The sequence below is a fragment of the Haemorhous mexicanus genome, chromosome 6 (assembly GCF_027477595.1).
Source record: "Haemorhous mexicanus isolate bHaeMex1 chromosome 6, bHaeMex1.pri, whole genome shotgun sequence".
Taxonomy (NCBI): Eukaryota; Metazoa; Chordata; class Aves; order Passeriformes; family Fringillidae; genus Haemorhous; species Haemorhous mexicanus.
Window position 1 is genome coordinate 49366043 of NC_082346.1, and position 14866 is coordinate 49380908.

The 14866-nt window shown below is 36.7% G+C and overlaps 1 protein-coding gene across 2 annotated transcripts in view; it reads right to left on the minus strand.

The window, feature by feature from the left end:
• RPS6KA5 (ribosomal protein S6 kinase A5) overlaps positions 1 to 14866 on the minus strand; it is a 71560-nt gene that overhangs the window by 55602 nt on the left and 1092 nt on the right. For both annotated transcript variants that reach the window (XM_059850144.1, XM_059850146.1), the window contains exon 2: positions 4690 to 4761. In XM_059850144.1, the coding sequence (XP_059706127.1) occupies positions 4690 to 4761 (72 nt within the window). The remainder of the gene's footprint in view (positions 1 to 4689; positions 4762 to 14866) is intronic.

Consider the following 14866-nt stretch of genomic DNA (forward strand, 5'->3'; position numbering starts at 1 on the left):
CTAAACATAGGGGGGAAAGTCAAACAGAAACCTTAACAAACCTCAAATAGCAGCATTCTAAATATTTCTAATTTATTGTCTATGACCAAACTGTTAAAAACAGGGCATTGTCTGTCATCTTTCCTTAGATATCAGACAGGCAAGAATCATTAATGGAATTTTTTCAACATTGTTATTTACTCCGAGAATAAATTCCCTCTCCCACTAAACAAGTGAGTGATGATTAATATGAAAGGCAAAAAGTGACAGGAAAGGATGGGTTGCATCTTAAATGTACTTTATGTCAGCATTTTGATTTTGTTTCTTTTTTACCTTTTTTTTTTAAAGGTAAATTTATTACAGTAAATAGTTAAGGTAGACAATATATGCCTAGCTTTTTTTTTGTTAATTTTTAAAGGATGTCAGTTTTTAGAAGGCAGCTCTCAAATGCAACACAATCTACCACTGGATATGGATACCATTAGTTTTTAATTATTAAAAAAATTAAGGTAAATAATTTTCTTCAAAAATTTTTTTAAAGGTACTGCATACCACTGAAGTTTGATGAAGTCAGAACAACCAAGAGCTGCCTCGGATCATCATCTTACTTTCTCCTTTCCTTCTTAAATGTAAGGCTGGTTTTGCTATTCTCTCTGGCATTAGTTCCATTAAGAATCTTTGCTATTGATCTCCAATTTAAAGTACAGATTCTTTCAGAATTCACCGGTGAATGAAAAGGAAAAATTTGTCCAGGTTCTCAGATTAAACACAGCCCCCTCTTTTCAGTCTGTTCTTCATGCAGAAAACCAATTTTCCATTTCCAAGCCCTGTCTCCAATTAGCCATCCCACCTACCATTCAGTATACATTCTAGCTGTCCTCAGCAGAAACTGAAGTAAAATATTTAATTGCAGTTTGGAATTATTTTTAGACACGTACTAATTCTGTCTAACTCTCCTGAGCACAGTATCCCCATTTCTTTCTTTTTCCTCCTTTTAAGAGAGAATATTTTATATTTCCTTCAATATGCTTTGAAAGAACTAACTCCATTTCACAGTCTTAACTTTATCAAAATAATTTCTGACCTCTTAGATGAAACTTCATTATATGTTCTTGTATAACAGGATTTTTGAGATGGTTATTTAAATCTGACATTCATCCCACTAATTTTGTTCCCTTCATACGAATAAATCCTTCAGATCCTAAGGATCTTCCACATACAAGGTGAAAATCCTTCCCACATAAGCACTTAAATCCAGAAGAGCACATATAAAACATTCTCTCACACATGGTAATTAGATTCTTGTTTCTCATTACTGTTAGTCTTCATTAGTGGACTGTAGTTCAAAAGGTAGAATGGATTGTAAGTGCACGTGCTCAAGAACCAATTGTATTGTTTCTTTTTAACCACAATTGAAAGAGTGACTGGAAGTGGCATTTATTAAAGTTCAGTATAAAAAAAGGAATAATCCATTGGTAGGAAAATGTATAAACCACAATGCACTCTACAGTGTTTTTCTTATTTTAAAAACACATTTTCAAAGAATGAAGCAAATAAGCCAAGTGGTTAAAAACACATTTTCAAAGAATGAAGCAAATAAGCCAAGTGGGCGTGCATAAATCAACACAGCCACCTTCTCCTGTTGTTCCTTTCCTGGCTTTGGGAAGCAATTAGATTACTTTGCTGAAAAGTAACCTTCTTCTATAGAATAGGTTGTAGTTTTCTTTGTCACAGGGAGACAAGCTTTAACTAGACAGGAGGGACAAGCTGGACACATGAACATGGACAAGAAATCTGAAAATTCCATATTAGCAAGGTTATAACAGTAACAGAAAGAGAAAAGGATTTATCCCATTTCAATATACTACTCAGTACACTGACTTGAACATGGGCCAGTCAGAAGTCAAGCCAGTAATAGTTTGTTCCCAAAGCAACAAGTACACTATTAATAGCTTTATTAACAGTGTCATGTCTTTGCATCAGTAAAATGAAAGTGCTACTGATTTCTTCAATGAATAAGTTTATTCTATTACTACCCCCTTATTGCAACATAAAAGGATCCAGATCAAGACTTTTGCTTTCTTGTCTTCCCACTGAGACTCAGGTCAAAAGAAGAAACCATAGAGTATGATATAATTCTATACCAAAAAGCAAAACATAACAAGCATGCTTCCAACTGAGTGTATATATTAGAAGAAAGCAGACAAAAGACTGTAAGAAAGCAATTCAAATAAAGAAAATAGTATGTAATTATGCTAAGCCATAGCATGAAAAAAGTTATGACAAAAAATGGCTTCCACAGGAGAAAAATCAGCACACACAGATACTATTTCTAATAATCTTAAATGTTTGTATTTTTAAAACATAAAGCTTAAAAATGAAGATTTAAATAAACTTTCATGGCTGTTACCTGAAAAGAATCTCCACTGAGTCTGTAAGAAACTATCACAATTACATATCCTTAAGCAAGGATAATTTAACATGTTTTAAGTATATTCTGTGGTTATTCCAGTTGCTTCATGACAGAATATTGTATTTAAAATATTGTAATTAGTTTCAACAGCATCTGCAGTCGTCACTTAATGTAACTGTGAGGTTTCAACACATTCTCCCTTGCATTAGATCAATTAAGCATTGGTTTGAAAACACTTCATGCTGCACAGCTCCACAGTGAAACATTTTGAAACAGCATCACGTTTTTCTCGAGCATTAGGAATGCGACCTAAAAGCTCACATCAGGATAAAGCCTTTACTGCCAGAGAAGAGGTGGCTTTTCTCTATTTGCTTATAGCAATGACCAGAATGTTTCTCAAGTTAGGAAATTAAACTTCATCAGCAAGAACATCTTAGGAAGGTTGCAGAATCTCCACTACTGGAGGCTTTTAAGAATGAGTCACCACCAGGGGTGATGCAGGTATAACTGACTGTGTCTTGGGCCAAGCAATTAAGGGACCTCTTTGAGGTGTGACCTCCTCAGAATGCTGTTTTCAGCAATTCCATGAGGCAGCAAACATTGCCAGCTGACAGATGGTCACTTACTGAAAGCAAAGAGAACTAGCTCCATTCTGATTGGGTCACTGGCATTTAATGCCATCCAGTAATTAGCAAGCAGCAACCTCTGACACACCTAGTGCATGAGTCTTAGCTGTCATAGGCTTGAGACTGAACAAAGCTTCTTCACTGCCCTGATGGTCTAGATTTCTAAAGCAAAAACCTCAGGCTATAAGCAAAACTGCATATCAAAAAAGTGAAAAAAAACCCAAGAAACCAAACACCACAACAAATGCCACCTACTCTTCCTACAAATGCCATTCCAGGATACCCAAGGAATCCTTGGATTCCTAAAGCTTGAGGAATCTTTTAGATTAGACAAAGATTAGATCATCTTAGACAAAAGACATTTCTGAAACAGCAAGACTACTAGAGCACGATGAAGTCAGACAGGCATGCTTACTTGACTTCTTTTTTTTACTTCACACACAGACAGAGTCAACTCCACTGCTAACCCACTGAAGAAGCCTTTTCAGAAAAGGGTCCCTCAAAAATTATCCTGTTAACCTGAGTGAACAGAATAGCTTTGCACTGCAAGCCCAAGTATTACCTGCTATGGTTAAGAGTATTCCAGGCCAAGAAAAATTTGGCCAATCTGTTCATGAAGAAAAGAAGGCATGGGAGGTAGCAAAGAATGACTGACAACATTTTAACAGTAAGACAGGCTATTTCAGAGGTACTGCCTAAAGACAAGAGACTACTAGTCTGAACTTGAAGACTGACCCTTTTGAAACCACCAACTTACTTTGTACCCCAAATGCAATAGTTGTAACACTAGCGTGATCTCAGACCAATGGCAAAGGTAAAAGAGAGACAAAATTTAAAAAATTTACAAATCCAACCAATGTTTCCATCATCAGGAGAGAAAGACATCCTCACATAAATGCATAATTGTTTATAATTTCATTTTTGTCAACTGCAGATTGACAAACTCAGATCTACACTGACCATTTCAGAAAATCATGATGACTTCTACCTAGGAATATGCAACATTTATCTATGAATATTAAAGCTTCCTTGTATCTACCTATTTAAATTTAACAGGTTTCAATTTTTTAGTATGTTAAACTTTAAAAACTTTACTTCAGAAACAGAAAAATATCCTCTCAGGTGATTTAACAGCTTAATTAATTTCTAAAAGAATCTATATTAATTACAGCCTCACTGCTAGCTATTAATGGCTGATAACACCCAAAAATTTAATATCATTTAACTAGCATAAAACTCCTGCAGACCTTGATGACAGTCCACATTCATGATTATCCCAATTTACTCAACAATGCATCTAACTTAATACTGACCAAAACATAAAAAAGCATAAACACCCTAAAAAGAATAAAAGCCATTAGTCTTGTCTGCATATGGGGCTGTGTATCTCTTTAGCAAAGAAGAAACAAAGTTATTTTGTTCATTAAAGTCAGTAATCCTACAACATGTTAAAAATCTCCCACATTGTGCTGAAACCCACAATACAACATTGAACATTATCCATCTTTAAAAATACTAGAATCTGACTAGGACAGAGTTATGGAGCCAACAGCAATCCTAAAACAGATTAGTTAAAAAATGGAGTATCTTATTTATTAATGTACCAAAATTAACAAAATCATATATAAGTGTAATGCTTCCAACATTTAACTTAAAAATAGTGCATCTTACCCCCTGTTCCAAGAACTTTCAGGAGCTCAAAGTTTTCAATGCCAACTTTCTCTGCATGGCCTGTCAAATTTGCTGAAGGGAAAAAAAAAAAATCATGTCAGATATGTAGTACACCAAAACATCACTGACATCTTACTACAGCCCCAGTAAAACCAAGTTAGCAGTTGAATTAAATAAGCAGTGCTAAGAAGACATCCCAATTTCATATTGTATTCAACTTGAAAAGCAAGGGAAAGCAATTTTCTTGCTGCCATCAGTGTACCCAAAGGTGTAAAATCACAGAACAGTAACTGAAGCCCATCTAGTCTGTATACACCATCTCCCAGCGTATCACTGGGCACCTCTGAAAAGAGTCCCGTTCCACCTTGTCTGTAATCTCCAATCACATAGTTACAGACAGAAATCAGGCCATCTCTTGGCCCTAGCACCCTGAATACTATTTTTTTGGATGAAATAGTATGTGGGATGACAAACAGAGCTCCAAAAGCTGTTTGTGCATTTAACACAGGATTGTTAAAGACTCTCCATTAGTATCAAGTAGAAATTACCTTAAGTCTACATAACTCATAAGTACGGAAAAATCTAAGCTGCTACAAAGTTGTGTCATTTGTTGCACAGTCTGGAAGCAGGAGGTCTATGTTTATACTAATCTATACCACTTTGGGTATTTATTTTGTCTAACATACATTTTTCTAAGCAGGGATGTAAAGACCTCTGTTTGAAAAAAGGGATTGTGCAGGATTGGTTTATTGTTTATTACCTTTTTTTTTTTTCCATTTCCAAAGCTCCTATATGAAAGCCTTAAGCAGTTGCCAATTTTTCCATCTTTGATTCCTGTCATACTATTATGCATCCATTTGCATCAATATAACTACAAACCATTCAGCAACCCCCACTGAAATGATCCAGGCTAAAAAGCAGCAAGACAAAAAAGTACCTAAGCTTGATAATTCATGTACCAGTTCAGTTCCCTGATCCACTTTACTGAGCAGCTTCATAAGCATAACTAAGGATGCAGCATCAAGTAGCAAGTGAGTCAATATGCACCACAGGAGCTGAACTGAAACTTGCTGTACTGCTCCTGATTGCAAACAGAACAAATACTCCGCTACAGCTACATCATAGTAGTAAAAAGACAGCAGCAAGGAAGCCACTCTCATGTGCCAATAAAGGAGTTATAGCAAGTAAGGCAAACCTAGACTGTTAGTGTCCATACAATTAGGGTATGTTCTGTCACAGAAGGTAAATTGTCTCCAAGCAATTTAATATAACATATTACTCTTCTTAACAAGTACTGAAAATGGTACTCAACAAAAACAGTTTTAAAACATTTTCTTTCCTGCCAAGGACATCAGAAGTCACAGGCTATTCTAAAGAGACCAGGGCTAGAGTATCCATTTTTTAATGAAGAGTGGACATCACTGAAGAGATTCAGGACACAGAACTTCTCTGGACACTAGTCAAGTAAGTGCTGAACTTGGGGTGGGAAGAAAGCTTTCACTTCAAAATCCACTGATTTGGATCTTCCACAATGGACTACTCCAGGAAGGTTTTACTATCTCATATCCTTTAAGAGCATCAGCAGAAGGCTTTTCAATAAAACACTCTTCAAGTATAAGTCACTTAATCCTACCATATTCTTGGAACTGAATAGGAAGAGTGGAACCCAGAGAAATGCTGCTTCTCCAGTCACATGCTGAAGATTTGCAGTGCTGGCTGTGATCCTAAAATGAGATTACATCTTAAAACTCAATCTATTAAACTAAACTGTACCATAAACTCACATTCAATAACATAAGTAAAACCTTTACCACTTTCATGAGGCTACACAATAAAAAGCTGAGTGCTATCTAGTTTGAATTATTATGTACTTGTTTCAATGTGAGTTGCAATTTTGCACTTTTCCCTTAATTCCATTTTTACTTCCACTCAGGATGCTTAATGGCCTTATCCTAAAAAAAAAATAAATCTTGAAGGTTACTGTAATATTATTTTTATAATAAAAGGAGAAAATTACACCACAAATAAGCTTATGATAACTGCAAAATAAGACCCACCTCATTCCTTTTACATTATACTGAGAAAAAAGCCATCACACAAGACAGCTAAAGGATGCTGCATAACACACACAAGTATGACAGGACACTTGAGACAAAGTCTCTCACAATTACTCCCTATAAAGCAAGAAGTAAAATTATCCTTCATTAAAAATAGGAATAACAAATCTTCAAAGCTATAAGAAAAGATGAACAAGAAAGCGCTCCTCCCAATGTTGCCACATGGCAATGGTTTTGCTTCAAGAGGCTCAGTTACAGTGCTCAGTCCATCTATGAAGTCATACTACAAAATAAAGCAAGCTGAAGAGCCTGTTTCTGCTATTTTCTAATAAAACCCCTAGAGCAGTCCTTTGCCTTCATCTGCTGAAAGCAGGTGCAGCACTTTGACACTCTAGCAGAGATGAAGTGCAGTTTCTCCAGGATAAAAGCTGTCATTCCAACATTTCCTTCAACCTGCTTTTGGAAGCATAAATCTCCAAAGATCAATTATTCTATTCACCACGCACTCCCAGGAACCTGAATGGCCATTTCTTGAGGACCTTTCACCAGGGATGCTCTCTGCACTTACAAAACTGTTTCAAAACTGAGTATTTTAAAGGACTGCAATGAGATCACTACTACTACTACGACTGACAGAACAGTGAAAGGTTTCTCACACCTCGCTGACATCACTGTGCTGGAAATGGTATCAGAACCCAACCCAACAACAGCCTGTGCAAAATGCACAGCCGATCTGTAAAGACTGCAATGGGATGTACACTGGTGAACAGGAAGCAGTTTCAGAAACAGAAAATTTACTTCTCCATGCACTTTTTCCTTCAAGTGTCTGGACACATCAGCTGAAGAAGTGCACCAAGGAATGGAACAAAGTTTGGATAGGAAGAGAAGCACTGCCCAAGTCAACAAGATGAGAGTTTCTCCACAAATGATATGAAGCAACACATGACACTAAAAAGGGATGGCTGTACACAGTGGGAAGGAAAAAAGCTAACAAATCCCCTTGGGGATTAGCTCACTGCATACTGGCACAACTAGAAGAATCCTGCATTTACTAATATTCTACTGTAGTCCACACCAGTCAGCACTGAACCAACATGGTTAAAGAGAGTATGCCGCTGAGGGCAATAGCAAGAGATAACGCATCAACTCAGAAATAAACAGCAAATGGAAAGGCCAGGACATCATAGCATCCATTAAAATAAAGAGGAAACAGAGATACTAGTCACCATCATCACTTCTGAAGGCAGGAAGAAAGGAAATATCCAGAAATACTACCACTGCAAAGACAAGCCTCCTTCTACATGCAGGGACACCAATGCACCAAGTATCATTTTCAGTCTCCTGGAAACAGGGCAGCCTGTCTATCCAGACTACCAGTTCTCCTTGATGGAGGATCTCCAGATGATGCAAGAGACATGACTGTCATCTGCACTACACCTGAACTTTGAGAAGGCCAAGACTGAACTAAGAACTGTGCAAGATGGTACTGTGCAATGATTCTATAAGCTTTTAATTGCACTTCTAAGATCTTGAGAAATAACATTTCAACAGTGTTTGTTTTTAAGTTAAAATGTGCTCTGTCCTCTGCTTCTGGACCCTACTGCATACAGGTCCTGAAGCAGACAAACAAGTAGAGCTTCCTCTACTGAACCAGATTGAGCTCTGCCTGAAAGTTGAAACATCTCTGCAACACAAGACCAATTCTTCAGTTTCATTGAGCGGAACATTGAAACTCAGGCAATTTTAAGAACAGAGAAAAGAAGAAGGAAAATTAAACAGAAGACATTCTGCAATACTCCAACTATTAGGCTGCAATGTCTAGTATCAGTATCAACTTAATCTTAAACTGTTGCTTCAGAGAATGGCCCGTCCCCACTCACCTAACAGATCCACTGAAGTCACAGCATCAAAGAACAGATGTTGTTTCATAACTTGTATGTTTATGCCTTACTCAGAGTGGAGAGAGGGTGCACACTCTTTTAGGCGGAAAAACAACCCCCGACACCATGCAAGAGAAACTATTCAACTATTATTTATTAGACACTGAAGAAAATGCATATGTTATACTGTTTATCTGCTATATAGAGTTATACTTTGTTACTGTTTACAGCAACTGGAACTATTTCTGAAGAAAGTAAAAGTATCCTGAAGTCCTTGTAATCTGAAAGACCATTGCCACGAGTCAGTGTCAGGTCATTGAACAAGAGCACCATTTAATCAGCTCAAGGTACTATCTTACTAAGCTTAAAGTGGAATTTAAAAACCATAACATCTTAAGAATATTTTTCTTAGGCAAAAGGAAGAATGTAGAGCAAAAGTAAAACACACACAGAGTTCTGAACTCACGTGAAAGAAAAGAATACGCAGTTCATGTTGCTCTGAACTACAGAGTATCAGTTGAGGTAACTGGGCTCATAACTGCTGATTCTCTAGAATATTAGATGCTTAAGGGTAAGACCACCTGAGCTGAGAAAAAAAAATTTAAAACTTGAAAAAAAATTTGCAAAAAATTCAAGCTCTCACAAAACTGTTGATCCCATTCTAGAAGGCTTGGAAGCCAAACTTTGCACAGCCAAGGATGACAAAGACCTCTGAAGTACTAGCTAATATAGTATGTACATGTAGGTATGTACATGTATGTATAACAGCATACACGTATACTGCACGGAATACAGTATGTGGAAATTCAGAAGCATAAAATGCTGTGGAAAACACAATAAGAAACTGTCCTTACCATCATGAAAATGAAGACTATCCCACCAAAGATATTACTCACAAATAGAAAGCTGAAATAATTATAAAAGTCTAGACATCTGAGATTAATGACACACTTGAACTGGAAACTGCTCCATGCTAAGATTCATTTGCATTCAGCAGCCGCCCTTTTTCTCCTACAGAGGTGACTTCATGAGGCTTATCATTACTGTGAGCTGAATCACTATGAGGTCACCAAGACTGAACCCTGAGGCGCCTCCATGGTCAGCTAGAAACTTAATGTGAAGCAACACCCTACGTCACATAATTGCAAAAAAAAAAAAAAACCCAAACAAAATGTAATTAGACAAGATGCTAATGAATAAAATTGCTACAGATAATCTAATGCTAAAGAGAGTTGAAACAATCAGATATCTAAAGATTGCGCATATCTTCTCAAACCAAAAATTATATCTAAATACAAGACATGACTCAACTTCAGGTTTTTCGATCATTAGTAATGAATTAATTTATAAAAATTCAGTCACAGGCACCTTGGACACAGCATCAAAAGTAACAGAATACATATTAATTTATCAACAAAAAAAGAGCAACTGATAACTTACATGTTGATGGAAGGTATTTACATATTTGGTTATGCAGACATTAACTTAATGAAAGTTTTCTTACGAAAACTTAAGAATTATCCTCTCCCAGTTAAAGCTTTTATAACCACCTATCCAAGACGGCATAAAATATTTACAGGTGTCCAGGAAAATGAGAAGAGGAAACAGTCACAATAGACCCCAAAACAAAACACAAACCCAAATAAACTGACTGCATGTAACGTGAGTCTTTCACAAACCAGTCTGCCCATCTACAGACTGAGTCAGAAGCAAAGAAATCTCAGTAGAACTTGCACCTCATTGTTGGAATTCTGTAGGGGTGAGCAGAGAGAGAGCATATTTACCATAAGATACCAAATTATGCAATGATGGGGATACAACAGAAATATTTACATGAAAAATATATTGGGAAAACATCCTCAGATACCCAGGCCTTGTCATATGGTTAAGCACTTTCAGCAAGTGTTCTTTGAATTGCCTTCTGAATAAAATTCTAAGATGTATTAACATGGCATGTAAGACTCCCAATTCTTTTGTGGAATCAAGCACAAACTTTTCAACCATCACATTTAGAATACATTGGATCAGAGCTAATAAACAGGCTGACAATGAAGACTGCACCTATTAGTCCTCATTTATAGTACACATTTTACAGAACATCACTGAAACAATGACAGCAAAATGATCAGTTGTACCAGACCCTTGTACAGATCATTTTAGCCAGGTTTGTTGGATTCCAAAGCTTGGAGGGAGAAAAGCAAGCAAACAAAAAAATCCCACTCAACAAAAACAAAAAGCCACAAACACAACCCAGGAAAGATCAATAGCTGTCCTTCTTCATAATCAAGGCTACCAGAAGATAAATAGAATAAACTCTCGGACTACAAAGAATTTTTAGAAAATATTGTGTAAAGAGTAAAATCCAGAGATATAAGTGGTATTAAAGATAATTAATAAGCTTAAAATACTCTGTAGTTCCCATAATCCAAGAAAACATGTATTTTAGTGTTCAAAAGAGAAAAGTAGAAGCAAAAGCAATGCAAGCTTTGAAATAGCCAACTATTAGTACTTCCTGATCCCTAAACAATATAAAAATTATTAATATTATTTTATTATATATATTGTTTAGTATGTAATAAAATATTTTATCTGTATATTTTAAGTTAAAAAAAAAATCTGTCTTACAGAAAATTTTATTTTAAAAGTATCTTTTAAGTCTCAAAGTTTTCTTTTAAAAAAAGAAAAAAAAGTACTCTACAGGTGCCAGATGTACCTCTACAGTGAAGGCCAAATTCACTATTCAGTACATGATCCATCATGTGTTTTAGTCATAGGAATTTTCACAATTCCCGAGAATGTAACATGAACCTTCTAGCTTACAAATAAATCCATTCTAATTGAAGATCCCATTCTAGAAGGTACAAATAAGAATTTGCAATATTAAACCCTATAGATAATCCACGTATTTATTTTCTGAAGCCTTTTATAGCTTCATACTGAGTTATAAGTTTGACTCAAGGGGAAGTTCCAAATTCTTGTGCCTTTGGAGTTCTGCAGGCTGTTGCTACATTAACTTCTGGGCTATATATGCCTTTTCTCATACATGTCTGCCAAACTGCTAACTAAAGCAAGTTCTTTAGCCCAAAGATCGTGATAACATTAAAACAAATCCAGTACCCTCTTCAAAACAGACTTTCGAAAAGGAAAAGAACAACATTTCGCTTTTGTAAAGCAAAATAATGCATTTAGACCCCATTGCCCATACATTCACAGAATGTCTCAAGGTCCCTTCAAGATCCCAGTTTTGGTAATCTCTGCCTCTCCCTGGGCAAAGCAGGGAGTTCACAAGCATGCCACAAGATGGGCAACCTCCTTCCAGTCACTCACACACACTTAAGGTATAGGATCCTTTGATCCCTTTTTCCCGAAACAAGAGGAGGTGGGGAGGAAATCTCACTCTTGACTGTTCTGTTTCCTTCTTATCTTCTGACATCACAAGCCTTTTCTTCTCTTTCCATATCCTTCTCTATCATGTAAAATGTTTCCTCTAAAAGGCTTTATGTTTGCCATTGTTCAGTTCTGAAGCATTACCAAGCAACAGAAACGTTAAGATGCAACCACATTCTTTTTTCAGTGTAAACAATATGTATTTTCTAAGGTCTGCAAAAAGATTAAAAGCTGTGTTAACTCTGAAAGTTAGCCTTCAAAAAATAAAACCTTTCCCTTTACAAGATTCCAGAAATAAATGCTAAAGAAAACGTCATTTTCTTATTATTTTCACTGGGGAGTTTCAGTGAGAATCAGAGACAGTCACCACTTCCTACTATTTCAACTTTGGCATATTTTTCCTTCTACTTCCTGAAAAGAGATTCCACTTTCCCCAAAGACTCATTTTCCTTCCCAAAGTGAGACAAGAAAGACAGTAACTATTCTGAAGTGGCTGAATTGTGAGCCTTCTATTAAGAACAAAAATCGTTTGGTGTTAGAAAAAGAAAAAAAAATAACAAATACAATTAGAAGAATATAATTATTAAATGACATGTGTCCTTAAGTCACTGCTCTGTCTTACCTGCAAAACATCATATATATACACACAGAGCAGTGCCTAGTATTTGTAACAGAGCACATCACATGCTATCACACAGAGGCACTCAAGTGTTCCTTCCCTATCACAGACCCAATCTACATGCCTATCAAGTGATGTTTTTCCAGCAATTACTTTTTGGTCATACAACAGAGGAATTTCAGGGCTCTAAGTCTATGAGATAAAAAGCTAAAATTAAATCTGACCCTACATAGCAAAGCCAGCACTGTAATTTCAAAGTTTAAAAGAAGTCAAGCCGTGGTTTGATAGTGTTAACAATCAGCTGGTCTATGCAGAAACAGCAGTGCATATGCTCGAACTTAATGCATTTTCCTATGCCTCCATACTTGCTTGGAGCTAACAATCATCTTTTTCATTCTTTAGATCCTCATTTCATCTTAAACTCAAATTCTAAACTATGTTCACTTACTCACTTGACCATAATAAATGCCTGTCCCTAACTCATTTAATACTTTTACAGCAATCCCAAGACCAAGTAATTGCAAATGCAAAGTGCAACTGTGGGTTTACCTGCATTCAGTTGATTTGAATTAGTCAGCTTGTTACCATGAGTTTCAAGTAACAGCTTCCAAAATATGAAAAGATACTCCTTTCTCAAAGAAGCCACTATTTCTACTACAATAGTAAATTCTTTCAAAGCACTCTGGAGTCTAACCTCTTTTTCATCTGCCAACTGACAGCTACCTTCAATCTGTAATTCTAAATTATTAAATTAGTCACAGAGCTAGCAGCATCAAAGAAAGAACACAGAGATGAAGGAAACACTGGAATCTAAACAAATTGCATAATAAAGGATATTCATTATACAGAACATATTTAGGAACGACAAAGATCCGCTTGCTCTAAATTCTAGTTCTTGCCTGTCCTCTCACTCTCTTTCCCAAAATGAAGCAAAATTAAATAAGCATGCTGCATATGCTTTAAAGATGTGGTGGGTTGACCCTAGTCAGCCGCTAAGCATCCACACAACCAGACCCAGTACAAAAAAGCCTTTGAACATCTAAAGTATCCTACACCTTTATATATTTCTGTATCAATAGAAGCTGACTGCAACTTTTCTCCTCAAATTATTGTATCTCTGTGCATTGTATAGAGAAGTCCTGAAACACTATCTCCATGCGTCTTGCATAGCAATGACACTATTGACACCTTCAGGAGTAGGAGTCTCCCAGGAGTACATGACAGAGCGGCTCCCTCCTCCACCCTAGCGCTCCAGAAATAGACAAGTCATTGCTAGAAAGCATTTTTCACTAAGCAGAGTTTTCTAAACACTGAATATGGAGAAGAGAACAAGGAGGGGAGAAGCAACTTATTCCTACTAAATTGAATTTCAGAAGCTTAAAAGACAAACAAGGTTGAGAATTTTTAAAATAAAAGTGAGAATCGGTACTTCATACAGCTATATATATGATCAGGATTAAAATCAAAGTTGCTTATTATGCTACATTGTTTATTCCTCAAACTATCTTTAATTATGTGTTCTCAAACTTTATAAAAGAAATATAGAAAAAAAGATACATAGTTATGTATCTTTTGTTATGTCAATATATAGAATAAACGTGTCCCATTTCCTTTCCCCTTACCTCTTCTTCTTCCATACTTAAATGTAGCAACACCTATTAAGACAACTATGTTTTCCAGCAGCTCCTTTGCTTCTTGAAAGAAGGAAACTACAGTCCCTTCGATTTCTGTAGCTACCAAGAGACCGCCTTTTTTTTTTTTCCTTCCCCCCTCCTCCTCCTCCTCCCCCCGCCAAGCAGCAGTGTCAGCCGTGTTCCTCTGGGGCAGCTCCCCCAACCCCAGGGCCGAGGGACAGCGGGACAGGAGGCAGAACGCCACCGAGGAGACCCAGCACCACCACCTGCCTTTCGCATCGGCCCACTCGAGAATGTCAACTACGTTAACCCGGCGAGCAGCCCTCCCAAACTTTTGCAGTGAACGGCATCATATGCTTACTCTCACTTCATCATGGAGAAAAAGATGATGACAGAAAAGAAATGAAGGACACGGGTTAACAGCACATTCATTGTTAATCAATACAGAGAATATACATTCTGATTATGTTTTACACGCTCTTCTAAACTGACGTTAAAATTTAGATTTACTGCAGTGTCCAAGTTGCCTGGAAACTTCTGAGAAGCAGAGAATCCCTCCTAAAAAGAAATGAAGCTGTTCCCCAACACAACAACCTACAA